The 27,117-nt window shown below is 35.5% G+C and overlaps 1 protein-coding gene across 3 annotated transcripts in view; it reads right to left on the reverse strand.

The window, feature by feature from the left end:
* Positions 1-22,914, reverse strand: part of LOC126733274 (uncharacterized) — a 35,970-nt gene extending 13,056 nt beyond the window's left edge. Inside the window, exons 1-13 of one of the 3 annotated variants that reach the window (XM_050436505.1) lie at positions 22,650-22,909; positions 21,670-21,856; positions 19,294-21,558; positions 17,814-17,889; positions 16,970-17,092; positions 9,683-9,938; positions 9,104-9,589; positions 8,727-8,912; positions 8,298-8,585; positions 2,664-3,311; positions 1,521-1,920; positions 1,257-1,384; positions 856-1,026 (exon numbers count right to left, since the gene is read on the reverse strand). In XM_050436505.1, the coding sequence (XP_050292462.1) occupies positions 856-1,026; positions 1,257-1,384; positions 1,521-1,920; positions 2,664-3,311; positions 8,298-8,585; positions 8,727-8,912; positions 9,104-9,589; positions 9,683-9,938; positions 16,970-17,092; positions 17,814-17,889; positions 19,294-21,558; positions 21,670-21,844 (5,202 nt within the window). In that variant the 5' untranslated portion in view covers positions 21,845-21,856; positions 22,650-22,909. Of the gene's footprint in view, positions 1-855; positions 1,027-1,256; positions 1,385-1,520; positions 1,921-2,663; positions 3,312-8,297; positions 8,586-8,726; positions 8,913-9,103; positions 9,590-9,682; positions 9,939-16,969; positions 17,093-17,813; positions 17,946-19,293; positions 21,559-21,669; positions 21,857-22,649 lie in introns of those variants that run through there. The other 2 variants (XM_050436506.1, XM_050436507.1) reach the window with 2 other exon arrangements.
* Between the last annotated feature and the right edge of the window lie 4,203 nt (positions 22,915-27,117).

Below are 27,117 nucleotides of genomic sequence, written 5' to 3' on the forward strand. Positions count from 1 at the left end.
AAAGAAAAAAGAAAAACCAGCACAATGATGGAAGCCTCTAGTACTAAAAAAAAGAATCCAGCATTTGTATGCTTTTTTATCATGGGGATGATAAGGATTTTGCATGTCTAGTTCAAGGGAGTGAAATGTCATGAAGCCTTTTTAAATATGTTTTTTTTTTTTTTTTTTTTGATAAATAAATATTTAAAAAAAAAGTTTTTCTATAATTGGTAAGTTACACATACACCTAGTGGGTCTTGAATCCATGACCATACCCACCATCCCATAATATAGAAGGAGGAAGTGCCACTCAAGCTAAAGCTCATTGGCACCTTCTCCATATAAGTACACAAATTCATGACTGCAACTCCGCAAGTATGAGATCCATTTGCAATTGCAGTACATGAAAGATTGCATTTCTGATTTGGATGCTTACAAGGCAAGGAAAACTTTTCTTAACAACTCATCTAAAATTTTATTAGCAAAATTACAAATTACACACCCTCTAACTTTACCCTGTTTTAAATCCAGTTCTTTAAGGTTTTTATTTTTTATTTTTATGAGTCCTTTAACTTCCATTCATTTCCAATGTAGTCCTTATGTCCACCAAATCAACATCATTTTGGAAAGTGAAAACTGAGAAGTACTAAAACTAATAGTGAGATTGGATAGAACTAAAAAGAATGATTAAATTGAAACAGATTAAAGTTAACAGACCGAAATGGAAAAAGGAAACTTCAAAGGAATTAATTGAAAACAAGTCAAAGTGAAGAGGGTGTAATTTGTAATTTCCATAAGGAAATAGTTCAAATAGTCCTGAATGTAAGACAGAGGAAACCAAAACTAAATATCTAAAAAGAAATATGAAGCACAAACCTCAAGTGAAGAATTATAGAGTTCCTCTTCAACATGCTTTTGGATAGTTGCTTCCCAGGAGATTGCACTGATCTCAGCACGTTCATCAGCATTTATGAAAAACTCAATGTCTCTATCTAGCAGAGATTGTCCTACAGGCAAACCTGAAAGTGATTGCCATCCAAGAGGACCCTGAAACATCATGCAAACTACATGACATGATAAATCCATTCATATAAAAAACAGGAACATCAAAGTAAAACACCTCACTGTTTATATAGGGAAATTCAGTTTCAAAGCCTAGTTTAGTGAGAAACCTGACATTGTATATACTTTTACTTGAAGAGAGAGAGAGAGAGAGAGAGAGATAGCAAAACTCATTGAATAAGTTCAGTGAAACATAAAGGAGAGTACAAAGAGACCTGGACATAAAGCTGTATCAATCTTCGCACAGCCTTAGGAAACCAGCAAGGCAGCATTAGTAGAAGTGAAGTATCACGTCCAGAAGAGAAGAAGATGTTGTCTCGCCAATTTAGATAATCCGATAAAGCTGAAGACCAAATTGTAAATTGTAATGCACAGTGCAAGAACTGTAAACATCATACTAGAAATTTCATCAAACTAATTTAATATACATTCATGAAAGAATAAACCAAAAAAAATAAAAATAAAAGCAAAAGGCTAACCATCATTTGCTTTAGGGCCCACAACATTATAAGTTGTATCGTTTCCAAAACATGCACCTACAAGCGTGCGCCACAATGTTGGGAAACGCTGAAGAGTGGGTCTAAGATTCTCTAAGGTGCACTGGGCAGAGGAGTTACTGTACCGGTTAACACTGCCAGAACTCAGACAAGTTTGAATTGGTGCTGGGGCATACAATAGGGTCGCTAGAGCTGCCAATTCCCCCCCTCCTTCCGCAATGTCGTCAACGGTACGAATTATTTCATCTATCTCTAGAACACTCAGGTTACTTCCAGGAACTAAATTATGTGACATTATCGAACGAGCATTAGAAAGTGAGGCGTCATATTCACGCCCCTTTACTCTAGATAAGAGCAACCATCTTGCCCATTGACAATCTCCCTACGCAGATAAATTGTATTGAACAAAAAACACACGTAAGCCCATACTCATATTATCAGAGAGCTCACAACATGATAGCACACACATGATACATGAAGATCAAAAACTAAAAATAAATCAGGAGGTTTAGTGAACCAGAGAAAAAAAATTTTAAAGGCAGCAACTCTTTAGAATTAATATATGACATTGCTATATGTTTTCTGAATTTCTTTAAGACATTCAAGATCTCTATTAAGACATTCAAGATCTCTAGCTTAAATGATAAAAGGATGTTGCGGAAACATCAAAAAATTTAAGCATTTTAAAATACACAATTAAAATATTCAAGATCTCTAACTTAAAACGATAAAAGGGATGTTGCAGAAACACCAAAACATTGAAGCATTTAAAATCCACTACTAATATCCCAGGACTGGTATGTTAGATTCAACATTTTAGGCATCCAAACCAGTGATTTTGATATGAGAGAGAGTAATTCTGTTTATCATCAGAATTTAGCTGCTATCTCTGCATACAGTTTTCATATATTAAAAAAGTTAAATGGATTCATTTAGCAAAAAAAAAAAAAAGGTAAAATGAATTGAAAATACAACCAGCAATACATAGATATCTTATCAACCTTCAGGCACAAAAACGTACCGATAGCCAACAGAGGGGATTGGTGAAAATTTGTGATGTATAAAACTATTAAAAAAGACCCAATATAAAGAACAGTAACACTCACTGGATTTGTAGAAACTTACTGCAGCTTCCTGTAATGAACACAGTGAAACATTATCTAAAACCAGCTGGTGATGGTCAAGATACAGGTCCAGAAGGTTTGGCAAGTTATATTGAGCACAGTGGTGTACAAGTAATTTATGCAAAGCTTGAACAGTATCCACATGAGAAGTTTGACTACCATCTGAGAATTTTAAATCCAATGAACTCCTAATGTTATCATCTTCAACAGGAGTCTTATATCTGCTAACGATGAAGCCTGAACGAGCCAGAAGGGGTACTATCTCTGCCGTGCCTTCCCAGTATTCCTTCATAAAAATGAATTTCTTTGCAAGCTTCTCCTCCATAAGCAACCGTAACCAGATGGAGCACATAATATTCGCTGACAACCTGAAAATTTTGACATCTGGAATGTCCATGCACACAAGATCCAGTTCTTCAAGAGAGCATAGGTAATTGCCATAATCATTAGACTCCCTATTGTACCCAGCAGTTGAAGCAGGCTGCAAACTATCTAAACTGACTTGGAGGTTTCCGCTTAATAAAATAGATGTAGGAACCAGGTCCAGGAGTTTAGACACTTCTTCCCAGTCATTATGGCATATATGGTACTCAAGTTGAGATTCCCACAATACATGAACACCCATAAGAAAAGATTGATCCAGTAGTATCTGTGCAGAAAGAGATATATAAGTCCACGGTAAAAAGCAAACTCAAACATGCAAGAAGGGCTTTCAGCTCTAAAAGAGAATCAATAGAAAAATAAGAAACTCTCTTGCACATATTGCCAATGTCATTGAATGTTCAGTTCAAATAAGTCTTGATTTATAATTTCAATAACTCAAAAGGAAAACCCTTAGAGTTGATATAAATTCATATAGCAATCCATATTAGGGCCTTGTATGGCACTTGCTTATTCCTATGCATTTCCACACCAAAAAGAGTGAAAATGAAGAAAACGGAATGTAGCAAAGAATATAACATTACAAAAAGAAGTCCTCTCTTAGAAAGTTCCTATTTGGCTTTAAAATTTTATCTTTCTTCTTTTTCATGTCCAAACAATTTTAAATTAAAATAAACAAATCTGCTTCCATATGGCAGTTGCATGAGAGAGTTTAACCAAATTCCCACAAATTTGCTGGCAAGAGTTTGACTTCAGATTCCATAAACTACAATCTGTAAATCTAAAGTAAGGGTAGGAACAAGAATGGAACATAAGTTCTGCCACAGAGAGAGAGAGAGAGATATTGGAAATCAAATTATATTAATAGGTAAGTTAAGTTTAGGGGCTTTTACACTGGCTTTTTTTTTTTTTTGATATATAACAAAATATTTTATTGAATAAAGACTATGTGGTGACGAAAGAAGGTATAACTTGTACAAATCATTCCATTTTCCAAGTTGTTAGGTGCTCCATTTTATTTTCCTGTTGAGGCCAAACCTAGACCAATGCTCGAGAGGCAGTTGTCCATATACTGATGAGAGATGTATGGATTCTCGAGAGATAGTTCTCCATATATTGATAAGGGATGTATGGATTCTCGAGAAGAGAGGAGCCGTGGTGGCCCTGCCAGACCACTCGGCTACCATGACTGAATAGAAAGTTGGATCTACATTGAATATCACCTGAATTGCCCCATCTATCCTCTTGAGGAAAAGTTTGGTTTCAAACCCAAGTTCAAACAATAGAAGTACGCCGTGCCAATGTGCCTTGGGTGACACAATTATCAGGGGTGCATGGAAATGAACACAAAGGAGTCTAAAGAATTACATTGGTTATGTATAGAAATATAATGATTTGAGAAAATCAACAATGGAGCTGCTGTTAGTAAAACTCCATGCCTGAGACCAATCAAACAATGATCCAGCAAACAATTCTATCAATTTTGTTCCAAATTTTTCCACATCCTCAAATGTGCGGCGATAATCGATTGAGCAATTGATAGATAATCCAAGGGTTCAGTTCCCAGGGAACCTTATGTTCATGCCACAGTGTCAAAATCAAACATAACAGGGCAATGTTCCAAATATCCGAAGAATGACTGCCCACCCAATTATGCCAAACCAAACAGAAGGTCAGTGACCTTCGATTAGGAGTGTGTTTACAAGTCAATGTAAAAATTCTAGTTCTATTAATAAAATTAAGGTCTATAGTTTATATAAATTTGTGATTGTACTCAAATAAAGGAGGTTGATTAATAGAAAATTTTGAGTGTTTTGCAAAGTTTTGAATTCCATTTCGGAGGCCGCTCCGGATTGGCGACTGAATGTGTGCCAGTGCACTGTTTCGGGATTGTGCACCGGGTATATATTTTATTTTATAATAATAATAATAATAATAAAATTACTATTAATTAATAATAATAAATTACTATTATTTATTATTATTAAGCTAAAGTTTTTTAATTGATCTCTTCAAAAAAAAATTTAATTGATTATATATAAAATTCTAATGAAAGAACTCCTGAAATGTGTAGGCATGTTTTGTAACTACTTACATTCAAAACTAATTGGTTTTATTTTGTTGGAAACTTAGAACACAAGCAGGCTGTACAATAGAAAAAAGGAAAAAAATCAAATATGGTATTATTGTAAATACGCAAAGAAAACAAGGGTATTTGTAAAGCAACTTTCCCAGAAACTTCTTTTAACTTAAATATTCAAAACTTCATCACTCCCAAGTCCCAAACACGTGACTCACTGCTCCATCTCTCCTCCAACACTACTCTTCTTCCTCTTATTTTTACTTTTTCATTAGTTAATGTAGAGTGGGCAATTTGCCTATGAAATATTTGGGGATGCCGTTGAGGACTTCTTTTAAGACAGCTTCAATTTGGAATCCTATTTTGGAGAAAATGGAGAGGAAGTTATCTGGGTGAAAGCATACCTATTTATCTAAAGGTGGTAGGCTCATGTTACTTAAGAGTACTCTCTCAAGCCTCCCAACGTATTATTTATCTCTTTTTACTATTCCTAAATCTGTGGCTGCTAGATTGAAAAGTATTCAGAGGAATTTTCTTTGGGGGTCTTCTGAGGGGAGTTACAAATATCCTTTGGTGGCTTGGGAAAAGGTGTGTTTACCCGTTGAGATGGGTGGTTTGGGGATAAGAAATGTGGTGTCTTTTAATCAAGCTTTATTAGGAAAATGGTTGTGGAGATATGGTCATGAAGTTTCACATCTTTGGCGGCGACTTATCTCCACAAAATATGGTGAGGGTCAAGGGGGGTGGTGTACTAAAGTATGCAGGAGGACTCATGGGTGTGGATTATGGAGAAGCATTTATGGAGGGTGGGAGAGCTTCTCTAAGCATCTGTCTTTTATAGTGGGTGAAGGCACTCATATCCGCTTTTGGCATGATAGGTGGATTGGAGATAATACTCTTAAAGATCTCTATCCTGAGCTTTATGTGTGTTCAGCGGTCAAGGATACTTGTATCTTTGACGTTTTGTGGATTCCAAAAGGAGGTACTGTTAGAGTATGGGATTTAAGGTTTTATAGAGCTTTTGAAGATTGGGAGCTAGCTGCATCTTATTCTCTATTCCAGCTTATCCAAACTCGTATTCCTCGAGGTGATAAGAGTGATACTCTTGGCTGGCGGCTAAAAGGTGATGGTAAGTTTGACATCCGGTCTTATTACCATGCGATTCAGGGTGTTTCGAATTCTTTGTTTCCTTCGAAGGGTGTTTGGAAACCAAAGATTCCTAGGCAAGTGGCGTTCTTTTTGTGGACAGCTGCACATGGTCGGATCCTCACTTTGGATAATCTAATGCTTAAGGGTCACCCGTTGGCTACTTGGTGTTGTATGTGTTGTTGTGATGGGGAGTCGGTAGACCATCTTCTTCTTCATTGTCCTGTTACTCATTCCCTACGGACTTTTATGCTTCAGGCGTTTGGGATTCATTGGGTTATGCCAGGTTCAGTGGCGGGTTTGTTATCTTGTTGGCATTAGTGGCTTGGGAAACATAATTCGAACATTTGGAATTTGGTTCCGGGGTGCTTGAAGTGGATTGTGTGGTTGGAACGAAATCGTCGTTCCTTTGAGGACATTGAGAAGACATTGGATGAGTTAAAGGTTTTATGCCAATGGAGTCTTTTGGAGTGGTCTCGTTGTTGGAGTTTTACTGATTGTTCTTCTATCACTGAGTTTATGCTTTCCCTTAGCTTAGTTTCCTGATTTCTCTTTTTGTTGTGCTGTTTGTTCTATATTTTCTTGTTGTTCATCATCATGAACAACTGTACTTTTCCTTTTTTCTCATTAATAATAGTTTTCTGATTACCTATCAAAAAAAAATTATCAGTCTTCACAAAACCTTTTCAAACTTTCTCTTCTCAACTTTTTTTCTCCTTCTTTTAGTTTAGACTTTAGCCTCTCTAACCTTCTCGCTGAATCAAAAGTCAAGTGCTGAGCAAATCATAACATTTGGACCTACTCATTCCCCATGATCAATTGAGATCAAGTACACAGAATCGAGCAAATCAGCAAATAAGGCCAACTTTTTATTTCAGCCTGGAACAAGTATTTCGGCCGGCACAGGCCGGAATTTGAAGTAAAACAGAACAGGGGGGGTTAGTTGCACCGGTCTACCCACCAGAATGAAAAATTCCGGCCAGAACGACACGAAATTCAAAACATTGGTGTTTTGTGTATTAAGGCACGTTGATCTCAGTGAGCTCTTTCTCACCTTCTCTTCTCTTTGCCATTGCATGACCATTCACACTACTGTTTACGTGCACCGTTCACAACATGTGGGCATATTCGATCTTAGTTTTTCTAACCTTTATTGCAACCCTAAATCGAATATTTTTCACTCCCTACTAAAACCATAGACATTCTTGAACCTAACCAATTTTTCTAAAGTTCTACACCCTAAACTCATATATTCTCCTACCCTAAGCCTACCAAAAGCACACATAGACAAATTCTCCAATTTTTCCTACGTCAATTTGGTATGAGAACTGAAATCCTGCAACAAGTTCTTTGCTGAAAATTTTTTCTATCAACCGCTTGACAAAGTTTCTCATTTTTTTTATAGGTAAAAATAATTTTATTGAAACAAGACTACCTCGTGAACATGAACACAAAGTAGCCTTAAGAATTACAATTGGAGAATATCTACATATGGATCGACTCTATGAAGGAATGAACAGAGTTACTATCGGTGAAACTTGATACAAAAGACGACTCATAAAGAAAACTAATGAAGGATGCTTGATGAAGTTTCTCATCTAATATAATAGTAAATAACGCAGTACTAGATTCCAAGTTCAAGGCTTTTTCTTAAAAAGACAGACAATTTTGGATCAGTTGAATGAGAAAATGAGTTCAATAAAAGCAAATCTGGATTAATTATCCATTATAGAATTGTCCACTATGATAAACTTTGAACCCCTAACTCTCCAACCCTTAAGCCTACCACAAGCACAAGCAGAGAGAATCTGTAATCTGTCCTACTCCTACATCATGCAAGCTCTAAGTAGGGACCAGGTCAAAGCTTATAAGAGCATTAAATTTTCCTTCCACTCAGGTTACAGCACAACAGAGAGCACTTTATTTAAATCAATTTATAGAGTATCTCTCAATGATATTATCCACACACAAAAAAATGTATCTCTCAATGGTAACAGAAATTGAAGAAAGAAATTAGAAGTAACTTACACGATCAACGGTTCTTTGATCCCAGGCATTAGACCAGATAGCAGCAGCAGCCCAGTATTTAGCATTAGCATTGTCTTCATCAACAGAAGAGCTTTGATTGACATTTGTCCATGACCCTACGACAACTCCATCAATCTCACCACACTCGATGATCAGATTGCCAAACAAATGTGAGCGCAATAGGTGCAAATAAATTCCTTCTGGTGAATTTGAACTTGATGAAGTTCTCATGAATTCTTTCTGCCGGTCAAGAAATGTTTTCCAGAAACTACTGCTTGGATACAGCCTCTCCAAAAATAAATTGAAAAAGAACAAACAACAAGAAAAGAGGAAGTCTTAGCTCCATAAATAACATATTGGAACTTATAATTGCAAAGCACATTATTGTATGAGAAACATAAGATAAACAACTGTATAAGTTCCAGTTACCTCAATGAGTGATATCCTATCCAATATTTTCCATTCATATGGTCCCATGTAACCAAATTTTTTCATCTCCACAGCAATTTGTGCTCGAAGAGATCTCCTTACAGTGCCAAACAATAACTGCTTGAGACTGGTTTCAATGTCCTCCCCAAGCCTTTGCAGAGTTGCTATAGCAAGTCCAGTTTCACCCTGTAGATCATGTCCATATTAGGTTTTTTTTTTTGCTAGGTAATTGTGGGGGATGGAACCCTAGAATAACGTATAAGACCACAACCAGGCGCCCAGGTGCCAACTGGCCCAAAGGCCATAGGTGATCATGTCCATATTAGTTAGGGAAGATAAATGACGTTATCTTTACATGAAAACTAATAATAAGCTACCTTCAAAAATAAGTCATAAGCAATAGCTCTTCCAATGTCACGAACTTCAGTGAAAGTATCAATAGGCTCTTTGTCAGTGACCAAACCTCTTGATTGATGAAGATGCAGTTGAAGAACTGCTAAAGGGAGACGACCAGAGAGTAAAGCATCTTTGACCACAGTTTTCAGGTCCAAATTATCTAAACTCCAACGAGCAATCATCTCCTTGGGATTTTCCAAGGGAAGAACTTTCTTTTCCAGCACTCCCCCTTGTGGCACAAGCGCAGATACTTCACTAAAATCCTCTAGTTCCAAATGGGATTCAGTATCCATAGGCATCAACGCAAGATTCTCAGTATTATTAGAGGCTGAAGCAGAGAAAGGAAATGAAAGTTCCAGTTGGTTTGATGTGTCTAATGACACCACATCTGCGGAAATAATAGAAAGATGACATTCATCCTGAGTTAAATCCGTATCTACCAAACTTGATGCTTCCCTACCATCCACCTGCAATATAGAAATAAGTATTAACAAAAGTATACTAATAAGATGCAACAAGTATAGAAATATCTAGAGTAGCAGGATCATAAAACCCCTTACCAATCCTTGGCCTGGCCTTCTGAATTTTGTACTAAGTCGATGTTGCAGATTTCGAATAATCTCTAAGAAGTGAGCCATCTCACGGAGCCTTCTTGAATTTCCCTGATCATATTGTACTTTCTCTGGCCTATCTGGTGGAAGAGAAAGTATGCAAGTCCTACTAAAGCCCTGTAGTATGCATGCATTTTCCTTGTTTTGTAGTAATCCATATTTACGAATCATTTTGGTTGCAAAGCGGGTGGCCAATGCGAGAAGCCTATATATGGAATTGAGTAAAGTAAGTTCCAAAACATGATTATGGACTAAAGAAAATTTAACCCAAAAAAACATACATAAAGTGCTTCTGCTCATTCTTCTTTTCTTGCTTTTTCTCCCCTTTGAAAACCATAATAACTATTTATTTTATATCACATAATCAAAGTTCCATGTACTAGATGAACAGGGATCCACTTGACATAGTTGACACGCAAAATTAAAATTGTGAGCCAGTGACTCGGTGACGCATGACAAATTTCTAAAGATGTAGTTGCTTAGAATCTTGAAACAACAACCAAGCCTTAGTTCAAAAATTTTGGGGTCAGCTATGGATCCTCAACAGACCAATCAAGGCCGGCTACATGTATTTTTTCCTACCATTCTTTTTTTTTTTTTTGATAGGTAAGAAAAAATATATTCAAAAAAACTGCTAGATGCAAATTAGCTCCAGCATATCAAAAAAGTACAAAAAAGATGGAAAAGCAAAAGCATAAAAATACGTTAATTACAAAGAAAGAGAGCTAAGGAATAGAGGAAGAGAGTCACTAGATGTGAGTCCCCAAGCCCTAGCCCAATCAAACAGGGAACCAGAAAAGAGAGCAAGCAGTTGGTCCTCAGATCTATCCAAATCCTCAAACGTCCGCCGATTGCGTTCCTTTCAAATACACCGCATCAAACACAATGGAACTAAGTTCCAAATGTAAGATGAATGCTTCCCCAACCAATTCCACCAACTAAATAGAAAATCAGACACCGTACATGAGGGAACCCATGAAATCCCAAAAATCCTAAAGACAAAGCACCACAGCCAGTAAGCCTTTCCACAATGTAACAACAAATGATCCACTGTCTCACCACAACGACAACACATAATGCACCAGTCAACAAAATCAAAACCTCTAAGCCGCAAGTTATCACCCGTGAGGATCCTATCCCATGCGGCTGTCCAAACAAAGAAAGAGACACGCCGGAGTGCCTTAACCTTCCAAATACCTTTCCATGGAAAAACAACAGAAGAAGAGCCATGTAACTTATGATAATATGAGCGGATAGTAAAATTCCCATTTTTTGTCAACTTCCATCTCAACCGATCACCATCAGTCCCTGAAGGTAAATTGGCTGCCAAGAATCGAAAGAAATCAACCACCACATCTGCCTCCCAATCATTAAGACCTCGATTGAAACGAACATCCCAAGTTCACCCATCCCCTACTCCTTGACATATCAAAGATGATTCTACAGAAGCCTCTCTGTTTGCAGCAAAATTGTACAAGACTGGAAAAGCTAATTGGAGAGAAAGATCTCCACACCACCTGTCTGTCCAAAATTTCACTCTATCCCCCACCCCAACCTTATACTGAACATTTTTATTGAAAACTTCCCAGCCCTTCCGGATACTTCTCCACAAACCACAACCATGAGCACCCCTTCCCAACTTAGAGGTCCACCCCCCCCCCCCCCCAATTCTTCCCAAAATTTCAAAGCTACCACCCTCCTACCATTCTATTTAGTTGCTTAGAGTACTTATTAAAAAAAAGAATAATAAAGGGTTTTGTTTTTTATATGTAATAAATAATTTCATTAATCAAAGACAGGCAGGATTTCACTTATGTTGGCATCAAGGTTCCAAGACTTCCAGGAAGTTGGACTTGTTGCTCATTGTTTAATGTGGCATACATGGATGGGGAGGAACTGGAGCACATTTGAAGAACAAAAACTCTCTCTACAGATTTAATATCTGTTCATAGGGTTATTATTCTATAGGCTGTCTGTGGATTCAAGTAAACCACCAACCATATATGATTTTATCAATTCATTGTATCTGTAATTGTCTGTAAGGAGTCTTTGGGTATACAGCCTGTATGTATACTCCATTTGGAGTTTTTACCTCATAAAATGCTTGAACACCAAAACACCCAGTCTTGCTGCATCTCCAAAGCACCTATCCTCCATATCCACTTGGACACCAGCAAAATATAGCAATTCAAAAACAAAAAAATAAAGGGCAAACATTCTCAACTCCCAATCTGGGGCCGACTCACAAAAATAGGTTTTTGGTGATCTCCCCCAAAATGTATCTCCATGCAATCTGAGACCAAAGCATCTTCAATAGAAGCTATCTAAAATAGCTCAGGAAATAAGGATTCTAGGTTCCTATCACCATATCCAACAAATCTAATGAATTGCGTCCCAACCCACTTTGATTGCCGACCAAACCCATATGAGTAATGAGCACACCGCAAAGAACAACTCCCCACACCTTTCGCATAAATTCAAGTCTAGCTAGACCGTACTACAGCAATCTCTTATTGTTCGTTTCCAACCACATCTCTAATAGTCAAGTACCAACCACACATGTTATCAAAACATTTCCAAATGTTACCATACTATATATGCCAACCAATTTCAACTATCAAGCACTAGTTTGCACGTTCAAACAAATAGATAATCAAAAGACACACCAAATTCAACATGATGAGACAAGGCTCAAGTCAGACACCTACTGTAATAAATATGGACAAGTCAGGACAGAGCATGATAGGTTAAACCAGGCTGAATGGTGAAACTGACATCATCAACTACCAAACCAAGAGACGTTTTTTGATAATTCAATAGTTACAAAGGTGGACGGGGGGATTTGAATCCTAGATATCTCTGTTGGTAACACCAGAAGGCACTAGTTAAACTACAAGGCTCTTGGCAAGAAAAGCATTTTGGTAAATTTAAGCTTTATGCAAAAGTGAAAAACACACTTCTATAAACAATGGTAGAGACAGGAGGGTTGCGGAGAGAGGTGGGTGGCAAACTGGCAATTGCCCTCCATAACCCCACCAAAAATTCCCCTTCTGTACTTTATTTTCTATCTTTTATTTTCTATATTCTTTTATGTTTTTATATTTATCTCTTTTATATGCAAAGTTTCATTGAACAAAACAGGAAGAAAATCTGTCCTATTTTAACATTTTTTTTATAAAAAAAACAATGATACTAATTTTTTAAGGATCAAAAGTTATAAAAGAAAAACAATGATTACAAAAAATGGAAATAAAGAAGAAAATAATTTAATAGAAGAGAAAAAAAAAACACAATATATATATATATATATATTGTTACATTTCAAAAGTTTTAAGAGTTTAAATTCTTTACGTAATAGTTTTTTATCTTCTATAAAAATGAGTGTATGACTAATAAAATTTGAAATTGATTATATAATGAATACATAATTTGATGTTGTTTTCAAGTTAAAACTCCAAAAGGTTTAGACACCCAAATGGTTACTATGTGGTTTAAAATTGTTAAAATGTAAGCATTTTATTAGTTTAACAAAAACCAACATAAGCTATGTTTGAGGTTTATCTAATTACTAAAAATCATTACATGAGACTTATAACTGGGATTTTGACTTAAAAAAAATTATAACACAGCTTATTCATTTATGAAAAAATCCTAACAAATAAACACAAAATATAATAATAAAAAAATAAAAATAAACACAAGATAATGGATACTCTGCTTCTTATGTGTTTTCTGATATTAAATACCGCTTAGTATTCACATGAGTGATATTTTATTGTCCAAAATGATCAAAAGTATTATATATATAATGTGTGCATTGTGCTCCTGCACAATGTGTATGTGTATCTACATATGTCCACAAAGTATGGAGATATATGTATGTTAGTTATAAATTTTTCCTACTTGAAGTCAAACCTTGGTTCCACTACTGCGCGCACACACACACATATGTATCCATTAAAAAAGTAACCATCAACTCCAAGAAGCATCTAGATTTACTTGAGGTCCACAATTGCAAGCTTAAGACAGCAATGGAAACCTAGTACATTTTCATGTATTATGACCATATATGTAACACTTGCAACATAAAATATAGAATACCTAACTCTATATATATATATATATATCATTAAAGGGGTGTTGTGCAAATTGGATGTGGAAAAGGCTTATGATCATTTGAATTGAATTCCAATAACAATCTAATAACTATTCCTCGGATGTAGATTATCGTAAATGTAAACCCCCCCCCCCCCTTTTTTCCCCTCACAGCCCGCCCAAAAACAATGAACCAAATGTGGGTCATGCATGTGTAGAACCCCAAAAAGATAAAAACAAAAACCTCTGAAACTAAGAATAAAACAAATAAACGTTTGAATACAAGACCTATTGGCTAAACAAAGGTTTTAGTACCATGTTAATTTAAAACTAACCCCAAAACTTAAGCAATCAAGAAGTAGGCCAACTGTGTATTTCAAGCTCATACATACTTACTCTAACAATTGAATTTTTAAAAACAGAAAAGATCTAGGAGGGAGTATCCTAAGCATACATTTAATAAAATTTCTTGCTTACTAATCAAAAAAGTATCCTAAGCACACAAAGTATATACCATTCTGGATACTGGTCTCACAACTATGCCACTATAATATATTAAAGTTAGATTTCAAAAGTTGAGAAGAGCAGGGAGGGAATACCCTAAGCATTATCAAAAGGTGGAAGATTGATGATGTTGCTAAAGAGTATATTATCTAGTTTTCCTACTTACTTTTTATCTCTCTTTACTATCCCTACACATGTGGCCAATAAAATTGAGAGGTTGCAAAGGGATTTCTTGTGGGGGGATTCCAAGACACACTTGGTGCAATGGGATAAGGTGTGTACACCTCTGGAAAATGGTGGGTTAGGAGTAAAGAAATTAACTACTTTTAATAAAGCCTTACTAGGGAAATGGTTACGGTAGTTTGGGGTTGAGGAGACAAGGCTTTGGAGAAGGGTTGTAGCTCAAGCTGTTCAAACCGCATCTTATATACCGCATCGCATATGTGACTGCAAAAATGAGATTCAGTGCGGTTATTGTTTTGACTAAATTCTAAACCACACCGCGCCACACCACACATGTGACCACAAAAATAAGGTGCAATGCAATTATGGTTTTAGCTAAACCGCACCTAAAGTGCGGTGCTAAAAAGGCCCAAAACCGCATCGCGAACACCCCTAGTTGTAGCTCTGAAGTTTGGGGAAGAGTGGGGGGATGGACCTCCAAGCTAGATAGAGGGGTACATGGGTGTGGTTTGTGCAGAAGTAACCAAATGGGTTGGGAGGTTTTTAACAAAAATATTCGGTTTGAGGTATGGGTGGGGGATAGAGTGAAGCTTTGGACAGATCAGTGGTGTGGGGATTCTCCACTCCATTTGACTTTTCCAGTTGTGTATGGGATTGCTTCCAATAAAGAGGCATCAGTGGCCTCTTCTCTTGAATGGTTCGGGATAGAGGAACGGAGAAGTTGGGATGTTCGTCTCATTCGGAGACCAAATGATTGGGAAATGGGTGGTGTGGATGAATTTCTCCGTACTTTGGGTTCTAATTTACCTCCAACTAAGAATGGAGATCGTATGAGATGTAAGTTGACAAAGAATGGAGATTTTGATATCCAATCTTTTTATAATAAGTTAAGAGGTCCCTTGCCCATTATCTTTCCTTGGAAAGGTGTTTGGAAGGTTAAGGCTCCTTGGTGTGTTTCTTTCTTTGTGTGGACTGCTGTTTTGGATAAGATCCTTACAGCTAACAATTTGAGGGGGTAGAGGTATGGATTTTGTTGACTGGTGCATTGTGTCGTTGTAATGGGGAGACGGTGGATCATTTGCTACTTCATTGCGGTAAGGCTTACTGGTTGTGGAGTTTGGTTTTTAGATCTTTTGGGATTTCATGGGTCTTGCCAAGATCGGCTGCGGATACTCTCTTTGGTTGGTGGAATTGGCTTGGAAAACATTCGTTTAGCATCTAGAATTTAGCTCCGTTGTGCTTAATGTGGTGTCTTTGGAGGGAGCAAAATTGGAGGACATTTGAGGATATGGAAAGCTCCGACGACCAGCTATTGGCTTCTTTTAGTGGCTCCCTTTTTGACTGGTCTAGGACTTAGGGACTCACCTCTAGTGATTCTCTCCCAATGTTCCTTATCTCTCTCCTTTGTAATTAGTATCTTTTATTTCTTTTTTTATCTCCTTTTTCTGTAATCTTTTTTCTGCCTTATGACTTTTTGCATGAGGTAGTGTTTTCGAATATACATCTTTATTACTTATCAAAAAAAAAAAAAAAAAAGAATACCCTAATCCTACTAGGAATATATTCTGCTGGATGGACTTGAAGGAAGTCCACCAATGCATGCCGGAGAAGGGACTGCACATTCAGAGCTTATGCACTATTAGCATAATGACTTCTAACGCATATCCTCAAAAAATAAATAAATAAATAATAATAATAATTTCATTTTTCATTAGGCAAACAGGCTGGTTGCAAAAGTCAAAAGTGCAAAACATGAGTGGCTGTCTATAACCAGCTGAAAAATGCAAAATGGGCTGGCCATTTCTTGTTCAAATTGACCAGACAACACAATAAGGGAAGAATAATATTTCAAAAAAAAAAAAAAAAAAAAAAAAAAAAAAACAGGATCACATTAGGACAAAAATTAAGTGATACTTAATATGTAAAGTAATAAAATTAAATTTACCACTACCTAAAGCAACACTGGTCTTGTAAAGTTAGGGTTGGTTGATCAAGATCCTGACTTGATATCCTCACCACATCTCATTGTGGGAGGCAAAGGGATCAAATTCTATCAGCTTTTTTCGATTAGTTGATGGCTGGGATTATGTCTGGTGAATATGCTGTAAGTTTTAATTTAATTTCACCTAAATTATTGCACTTGGGGCAAGGAGCATTTGTAATTTACCAATCCAAATAAAAATTAAAACAACAACAAAACATAAAATTAACAAATCCTGCCTTTGTATTTAAACGCATCACCCCAGTTTTCTCCTATTAAGAGATTTCAAAATCCAGAGACATCAATTGACTTTGTGCATAAGTAGTATAAATATAAGATTCACAGAAAATTATATAGCCCCATCAGAGATCCTCTTGAGCAGCTAATGTGATTTTCTGTCAACTTCTTTCAAAAATGAAAACAGATACCACAGGACATCCATGAGAATAAGTGGAAATGGAAAAGGAATTTACCTTGATGCAGCAGAAGCCTCATTTTCATTGGCAGATTTACAAAGCATCAGATGAACCACAGAAAAGAGCAACCTCAAAATCCCTTCTTCAGCAAGATTTACACCAACAAGCATTTCTAGAGATCTGTTAATCCACCAAAGTCCAAAAGGGGAAAAATCCATTGGTTAACATTGTTCATAAAACCCAAACATTGCCCCGGAACAAAACCTAAATATAATCCTTACATAAACAATACTTAAGCAATAAATGCATTGGTCTGGTTGTTAGATATTTGAAATGAGATTCTCTGAAAATCAAGTTTCAAAGTACAGCATCAAATTTTTTCCCCTCAATTGGATCTCTCTTTTGGTCCTATTCTGAGGAGGTGAGAAGAAGTTTGCAAGAACACTGGGCGATGAAGCCAACAAGAAGCTCCCAAAAAAGCAACCTTAAAGACTCAGATTATTCAAATATATACTCTAAATTTGGTGTGGGGCCTAATGAGCATCCTCCTCTGTAGGCTAGTTACAATTAAATCTTATAACTACATTACTGCTTGTATTAACTAAAGAATAATGAACAACCATGAAATCCTTACACCAATGAGCTCTATCTCAAATGGCAAGAAGGAGAGTGAGGCCATGGGTTCAAAACCCACCAAGTATGATAACTTACTAATCAAAAAGAGAAATTTGATCCTACCCTAATAGATCTACCTTTTTTTATATTTTTCACCCCCTTTCCTTCTTTAGCATATATTCTATATTACACTATGTACAAAGATACATATACGCTATTATCAAGTACTTAAAACACGAAGCCAAAAGCCATTTCACAACCAGATAAAGCAAAAGTAGAATCTTACCGATCTATCTCGTCAAATTTCAAGTAGTCCAATGCTATTTGCAACTGACGCATCCGCGAAATTTTTAAGTCCCACCCTGGCATGGCAGTATCCAGATGTCATGCATGCACTCAAAACACAGTTTAGCATATCCTAAAATGCAGCAATTCAAGGGAAAAACATCCATCAAATGTTAAAATCAAAGAGCAAAAACCAATGAAATTAGTTTGGTATTGTAGCTCCAAATGTACTTGGCTTTATAAAATCTTCTCCTTATATTGCTTGTTTAGAAATTGTAGCTCCACATGTACTTGGATTTCTAAAATCTTCTCCTATTGCTTGTTTAGAAAATTTGGTTCTATGCTTTTTCAAATAGAGGGGGCAAAAAATCAAAGATTTCTTTGAAGTATTGCATCCCCCCCCTCTCTCTCTCTCTCTCTCTCTCTCTCTCTCAAAGTATACTGTTTATGAGTGATTTACGTAATTAGTAAAAGAAACAGAAATATTCTCAAAGAAAGGAAGATCCTCCAACAATCAAACTGATATATATATATATATATAAATTAAGACCATGACCTCAACCCCCCCCCCCCCCCCCCGGGTGTGTATGTGCATGTGTGTCTCTTGCACAAACCTTCAAGACATGAAGGATGTTTGTGCTTGACAATCAAACTCTAGTCATTCTAGTGTTCTCTGCAGATAGATTTAGCCTAAATAAATATGACAACTGTAATTTAATTTGGCAACCAACTTTGACAAACTATATTACATATTATTCTACAAAACTGTTGTTTAAACCAATTAACTAGTTGCCAATTGCAAAACACTTTTTTTTTTATAGGTAAGAATAATTTTATTGAAATGAGACTACTTTGTGAAAAAATACATGAAATAGCCTAAAGAATTACAATTGGAGAAAATATCTACATATGAATAGACTATGAAAGATTGAATAAATTTACTATCTGTGAAACCCGAAGCAAAAGACCACTCATAGAGAGAACTATAGAAGGATGCTAGCAGTTGAGCTGACATAAACTCCACATCTTCAAAAGTACATCAATTTCTTTCCCTCCATATAGTCCACAACAGACATAACAAAACAAGATTCCAGACAGTCAACATTTGATATAACTCTACAGCTGATTCATATCTAACCAAAAGAACCAATGCAATTAATTTGCAGAATATCTAATGAGTTTTATAAGCATATTTAAATTAATCAGCTTATCCCGTTTGGACAAGAAGTTGAATAAGCTTATACAAAATCCTAAAAGATCACAAATCACCAGCTATCCTACCACAAAGAAAGAGATGACATATCAAGAAATGATTACATGAGATTATCATAGAATTAAAAATTGAAGACAGTCTTCCAGGGTGATAATGCAGAATCTAAAGCACTGGTCCAGCACAAAACTAAGAACAGAAACTATGTAATTCGAATTCATCTAATAGAAAACTAGAAATCACTAACAAGTTCAATTTCAACTATTCTTACCATTTTCCAAGCATAAGCAATCTGCCACTTCAGTGCTTTCATACAAAAGAGCCCTGTCCAAAACTTCAAGTTTCCACAGCAGCCATGGCCGCTTTGATTCAGTAGTTTCCAATATGTCTCTAACTTGATATTCGATACCTCTACTGATACTTGGCAGCTGATATCCAATGGGCTCAATAGGAAGGAAATTAGATGAAACTGAAATTGAGGGAAGAACCACTGAAAGACCATTTTCTGTCACCAAATAAAAAGATCCCTGGAATGTGCAACCAACTGCTTCTCCAATGAAAGCTTCTTTTATCCCTTGGAGATAGAACATTTCACACCCACTCAAGCAGCTGTCATCACGCACTGCCAACTCTGCATGCAGATCAAAATGAACAATTTGAGAACCCTTTTGGTTCTTCATATGGTGTTTTTTAATGAACCGAGTAATTCCCAAGGGAGAAAAATAGACACAATCATCCTCATTAAATCTATATGTCGAAAGAAATATTTTCCGCATACTGTGTGATGGAACTTCAGAGTCATGAAACCTCTGATCTGTTGTCTTCGAAGCAGCAGAAAAACCACTTAAATATGAGCCACAATGGCTCCTCTTTTCATGAAGGTCTAAGTCTCGGATTTTCTGAAGTACATTACCTCCAATATTATCCATAAAGGAAAATCTTCCATCCATCGTGGATGAAATATTAAATTTAAGACGACCAGAATAACTAGGATATACCCTTTGGGGGCCAATATCAGAACCGCCAACTTCCCAACCAACCAACAAACCAAGTCCGAAATGCTGAAAATGTGGAAGCAATTTCTCGGATGTATAGTAATTGCCAGGCATAAGGTCAGCAGCATGAATTACATATATTACACCACAATCATCAACCACAGCTAAGAGGGAAGTATGTGAAGCAACAAGCAATCTTTTAAACAATCTTCTACTAAAAGTTTCACCATGTTGATAGGTTGACTTCTCATGAACTTCATCAACTTGTTTATTTTGTTTATCGGCAGCTTTAGAAATTTTTTCTTTCTCCAGCAAATCAAATTGAGGGTTAAGTCCACATGACTGTAAAACATCTATGCGTGCAACATAAGCACCAGATATTGCAGCATAAAAAAATATTAAGCCAGATGAATTAAGACAAACAAGAAGATCATCAGAAAAGCGAAAGTCCATCCACTCAACCACTGGGCCTACATTTAGACTTTCTTCAAGCTTCACCGAGGAAACCCACTGGATTCCCCAACTCTCTAACCTAGCAACAAGAAGTAAATTGTTACAAATGCTACTACCATTTTCATCACTAGTATTGACAGTAACAGCATCCACCAATGTTAAAAAGAATCCAATAAAGTGATGTGAATTGCTAGAGAACACTCTGGAGCACTTGTATAAACTATTCACTCCAACACCAAAAATATTGGACAAAACATCAGACTTCAAATTTGAAACTGATGAAGCCAAATCTGACTTTATAGATGTGTCATTCTCTGAATCAAGAACTGTTTCCTTACTTGATACGGAATTGCATTTGTAATTGAAGCCCAGAAGTGGTAAGTTACTATTAAAAAGGCTGAATGAAACAACCTTTGCAGAGCAAGGAAATGATGACTTATCTGGGAATCTGGTCCATGTGGTGCCATCAGATTTGATGCTTTCAACTTCAGTAAAAAATGATCGCAACCATTTCTTAGGAGCAATACTTTTTGACAACTCATCATCCCCATTTACTTCAGAAATATTATTTCGAATTTCATTACTTTCCTGGGCTGTGTTTAGATCCACAACATTTTCAGGGGCTTCACAACACAAGATGGAAGGTTCCTGCACCTCCATATTTTGAGCTAGGGTAGCAGAAGGCCCCCACTCCACCCACCTCCCTTGTCCAAAGTCACCCTCCAGAGCAGTTGTAGTCATTGCACTGCTTCTATTGGGTTGACAAAAGGCATGGACAGTCACACCATGGTTGCCAGATACAAATAAAAGTTCTCTAAATGAAGTATCCTTGTGTTGATCATAGGTATCACCGCATACACCCCAAGCCAGTGAGTTTACATCCCCCAGAAAAGTACAACAATCAGACATGGAAGATTCACCTTGAGGAGAAAAATCATTATCAAAATCCACAACTGACCCAGAAGTGCCGGCCATGTTGTCCCTTGAATCTGACCTACTAGATACTGCAGGTGCTTCAAAAAATGAACCCGAATCTTTAGAACTTCTGTCATGACTACCTTCCAGACCATCACTCTTTACAGGGTCCCCTGCGGACAAAGAAAAAAGAAAGATCAATTAAACCACCATGAATCACACACAGCAGTCTCAATGCATCAAAGCACATATATAAGAAAGGAAATTGAGTCAAGAAAACTCACCAATATTCAGAGGAAGAAGCAGAGCTTCACACTGATATGACAGCAATAATAAAAGCTGTCTTGTAGGAGAAATAAAAGCTTCACGGAATTCTGAAAGGTTGAGTTGGGTCTGTGAGGGACCCCATTTGTGCAATTGCAGTATAGCAGGACTCTCACCACCCAAAGGTACACCCATTTCGATAGTACCCTAAGTGAACCAAAAAAAAAAACAGAATTACCCATTATAAGCTTCAAACACGTTCTCATTGTTCTTAACATGCACGTCAAATTTCATATTAAACTCAATAAACTTGCCTAATAGTTTTAAAATACAAAAAATCAAAATCAAATTGAAATTTAAACATTTTAGAAATAAAATAGTTATTGATCCCTTATCATCTTGATACTTTACAAGCACGGAGAGTATAAAGAGACAACGTAATCCAACAATGGATTGGTCCCAAAAAAAAAAAACACTCACTCAATCAAACGTTATGATTGATGCAAAACACAAACATGTATCATGAATCTTCAAATCCTCCCATGCAAACACAATAGCTAAACACCAGTAAAAGCATACCAAAACGCATCGATTAAAAAACTTTGCTATGATGCAACGTGCGTGTTATCAATGTAAAGCTTCACAAACTATTGTGCCACTTTAAACTCTTGACTAATCCACAGTCCACACCAAAACACTTCATTCCGACTCGTAATTTTATGCTAAACAAACAAATCTTCAAGAATGTTAGAAAATTACATACGATTCTACAAATTTATGCTATATAAACTTCGATCGCTACTACTCTTTCACTCAATTTTAATTCAAGCGTGGATTAAGATTAAAACTAACACAAAAACCTAAATGAATTAATCAAATAGGAATTGATTGCCAGCTAGCTAAAGCTTTAGATTAGTGGAATCAAAAATCGAGAAATGAAAACGAAAAACGGTTAGGTTAGAACAGTAAACGCAGAGAAAGAGAAAGTTCGAGAACGAACCCTGAGTTGTACGGAAGGTGAAGCTCTAATCGATCAGCGCCACCATTTTCTTCGATTCGCGACTTTTTTTCTTTCTCTCTTTAGAATCTCTGCATAGAGAGGAGAGAGAGAGAGAGAGAGATTCTCTTTCTAATTGATATGTATAAATACAAGTATAAAAAGGTGGTTTTGGAGGGAAGAGATATTTCTGTCCGGCGAGGAGGGAGGGAATTTTTGATTGGTTCTGAGTTTACAGAAGGAATGAAGGAAAGCGCAATCTGAGTTTACAGAAGGAGAAAGGAGTAGTGTGGGGGAGCATGGGGTTTTTGGTAATTTCACTTTTGAAAGATTCGTTTGTTTTTTGTTTTTTATCTGTTACGGCCAACGTTTCGTGACGATGCTTCCTTCCTTTATTCCTTCTTTCTCCCTCTAGTCTAGACGGTCTTTTTTTGTTTTTAGTTAAATTTTTGCTAAAATTACAAAAAAAAATTAATTAAATTTTACCGTTTAACATTAAATACAAATTAAATTATATATAGTTTCAAATTGAGTCATCATTTTCTTCCCTTAATTTTTTTTTTTTTTTTCATTTTGGTCATCAAACTTTGGTATATATATTTTTTAAGGTTTTTTTTTTTTTTATAAAGTATATTTTTTAAGTTGGTCATTACATTCATGGTGGATTAATTTTACATGAATTACAATCCAATTTGACAAATATATTAAAATTTAGAGAAATGTTATGTACACAATATGTTCACAACAAATTATAAGTGAGGTTGTTATTGATGGGTAAAAAAATTAATTTAAGTATTAAGTTTAAATTATAATTAATAACAACTTATCACCTATAATTTGTTGTGAAAATGTTATAAATATAACACTTCTCTAAAATTTAAGAACTAAAATGACAAAATAATAAACTTTAGAAACTCCACGACAATTCACCTAAATTTAAAGGATAATTGGATTTTAAACCTTTTTTTTATAAACTAAATTTTAAACCTCATGTTTTATGAGTAGTTTCAAATTAAAGCTTATTGTTTCAAAATATCTCATCAAACTTTAAAATGTGTTAGTTTTGAATATGAGTTTTATACTTTTAAAATAATATCATTTTGAAAATTAATTAATTTTTTTTTTTTTTTTTTTAGTTTCATTTAAGCATGTAGCTCAATAAAATATTGGGAGGAGAAGTGAAGATCACGGAAAGGGAGTGACCTTTATATACTTGAAAATATGGAGGATAGCATTATAGTTAGTAGATGTGAGAGATATTATAAACTGACATAGAGTATCTCCAGTAGCTTCTCTAAATTTTTGTACTGTTTGGAGAGTGATCAGTTACATTTACCTTTCACTTACTTACTTTTTTCAAATACACTTTCCAACAAACTCTCTATCCTTTCTTTATCTCATTTAAATATTATTTCTTCATTTTTTTTACATTATTTCTTTAATCTTTATTTATTCTTTTTTTAAACTTTCTTTATTTTTCATCTATTCATTCCCAATAGCTATATTTTTTTAAATCTCATAAATTTTTTCAAATCTTCCAACAATCATATTTCTCAAAAAAAATTTAAAATTTTATTTTATTTAAATGATCATATTTTTCAAATGGTAATGTTTAACAACAATCATATTTTCCAAATGATCATACATTTTCAATATAAATAAGATTGATGTCACCCTAAGACTAAACATCTTTGAGATTAATTGATATATATAATCTTCTAGTGGAAAGTTTAAATGATAATAGCATCAAATCTATCGCTACTTGCAATGAAAAATGCAAATATTGTAATACATCAAAAAATAGTAGACAACAACTACTATTTTTAGTCAGTGGGATCACATTGCAGCACAAAAAAAAAAAAAAAAGAGAGAGAGAGAGAGAGAGAGCCCATATATTCTACTCAATTTGATCACATTGTAACAAAACAAGTTTAAACTGCTCTCCTAAGCATACAAAACAAGAGCACCCTATGTCAAGCTAATTCCTTCACTTTTCAAGGATTTCTATTTGGTGTTGATGAATATATTTTTGTTGCATTGGAGGCAACACACTTGCATCCATCAACATAATTTCTTTTTCCTCTTTCATCTGCTCCAATCTTAATCCTTCCATTTCCCTATCCTCTTTCAATTTTCCATTTCCAATTCCATTTTCATTTGTGCCGTTGTAAGTTTTTTATACTCAAGATGAATTCGCGTCATCTCCTACTCATTGTTTGCAAGAAATCCTTTTTCAATAGTGGCTATTTTCATCTTTCTTCCATCATGACATTTAATAAGTCTTCCATATTTGAAGATGTACCTTCTTTGCTCTTTTGTTTCTTCAATCGTTCTTTTTCAACCTTCTTGAATGGTGATCTCTCCAATACATTGGGAACATTTGAGATGTCTTCATCTTCTAAATTTATTGACTCTAGATTAGAAGATGAAGATGTTGTCTCAAATGTCCCTCTTTTTTATCTATGCTCTTGAATAGTACACAACCATTTTGGTGAGTGCTTCAAAAGATTCCAACAATGTTTATAGGGAAATGTGGAACCATGGAATGCATGATACTATTGTCTTACGTTATTAAGTTGAAAAATTAACAGATATATTATAATAAGTATCTTTAAATAGTTGGAACAAATTATCAAACTAACACGAATTTCTTTGTAAACTGTACCCTACAACTTTAGTTCATTGAATCAATTTGTGACAAATACCCACAAAACTTATTGGAGCATTGTTGAATTGTTGACCACCGATTCATTAGAGAAGTCTGAGTACGCGTAAACTAAAAAATCCTCAATTTGTGGTAATACTCTGAAATTATATTCCTTTTTTTTTTTTGGTTAGTACTTTGCATTACATCTTGGTTAACATTGAGACATGCAGACACAAGAAGGTTGTCTTCTTGGATGGAGAAGTTGGTGCCATGTTGTGTTTTCCTCACCGTGGATTCACCTTGGGGTGGAGACATTTGGTTGACTACTTGAGCTTGTGGAACACAATCTTCACCACTTATATGTGAAGATCCTATCACATATTCATTATCAGGATCTTCTAAAAGATTAGTGAAAAATATGTCTCCTGGAAGAGAGCTTCTGGTGAGACAAACTAGTGCACAACTCGCCCATGTGGCACCAGAATATTTCCTCCTGGAATATGTGGATCCATCCCTAGTACACCTATTTTATTATTACAAAGCAAAAAAGCAACTCATCAGTAACAAAGATGACAAACAAATAATGCAAACCAAAGCTTTGTATTATCTTGCCAAAATGATGGTCCTTAAAGCTTCTTGAATCATTTGTGAGCAGAATTATGAATTATTAAAATTGCAGTGTTTGCTTGAGATTATATTCGAGACTTTCAAAACCTAGTAAATATTCCTCCCAGTACCCATCACAGCATCCCAAAAAAGTGGCATTCTCTTGCAACTAAATTTTTTAAGATTAACTTTGACGGCGCGATGTTTTGGGGAGTCTGATGAGGCCGGTATTGGAGTGGTCATCTGAAACTCCAAGGGTGAAGTTATGGCTGCGCTTTCTGAGAAGATCCAGAAGCCTGCTACTGTTGAAGTCCTAGAACTGCTTGCTACCAAGCGAGCTGTATGCTTCTCCCTTGAAACAAGTTTTATCAATTCTGTCCTTGAAGGAGGTTCCGAGTCTATGATCAAGTCTTTAAGATTTGGGGGTTGGGAAAATTCTCAAGGTGGCCATCTCATCAAAGATATTTATCTATTGTAAACTCTTTTCAGAGTATTTCTCTCTCATGTTGTTCGGCAAGGCAATGCAGTTGCACATGCCTTAGCCTATAAAGTAAGACATTCTTTTCCTTTAGTTGTCTGGATGGAGTCTGTTCCACCATACGTTTTGTCTTTTGTTTTGTCTGATTTTCACATTCATGAATAATAGGCAATAACTATCTCTTTCTCAAAAAATAAAAAATAAAAAATACACAGCACCTTAATAATTAGCAACACATTTAATAAAATTATAAAAGTATACTATAAGATCCCACAACAACTATATGGAATAGTATGATAAAATATCATTTCATTAACTTTTTACTTGAACAAATTAAAACAACCGCACTCAAAATAAACTAAAATGAGATATTTTAATCCTTGTGATAATTCAGTAGATTTCATATAATAAATAAGACAAAAAGTCTACACACTTTGATAAAAACAGAGGCAACACCCTTAGGTAGATTTCACAATCTGCAGAAACCAAGGAACAAACAAAAATTCCAATTAGCACTTAGAACTTTGTGAAGCATGGTATTTCTAGCTACAACAATGAGCCCTATTTTAGCTCTATTATCCCATTTCATTCTTTGAATAATATGCTTAACTAGAAACCCAAGGGTTAACTGGAAGTTAATAAATTGAATTGATTGATATGCATATTCACATTTGCTAGATAATGAGCAAACTGACAATAGATATAAATGGAGAATTAGAACCAAAACCCTCATTGAAAAA

The sequence above is a fragment of the Quercus robur genome, chromosome 6 (genome assembly GCF_932294415.1).
Source record: "Quercus robur chromosome 6, dhQueRobu3.1, whole genome shotgun sequence".
Lineage (NCBI taxonomy): Eukaryota > Viridiplantae > Streptophyta > Magnoliopsida > Fagales > Fagaceae > Quercus > Quercus robur.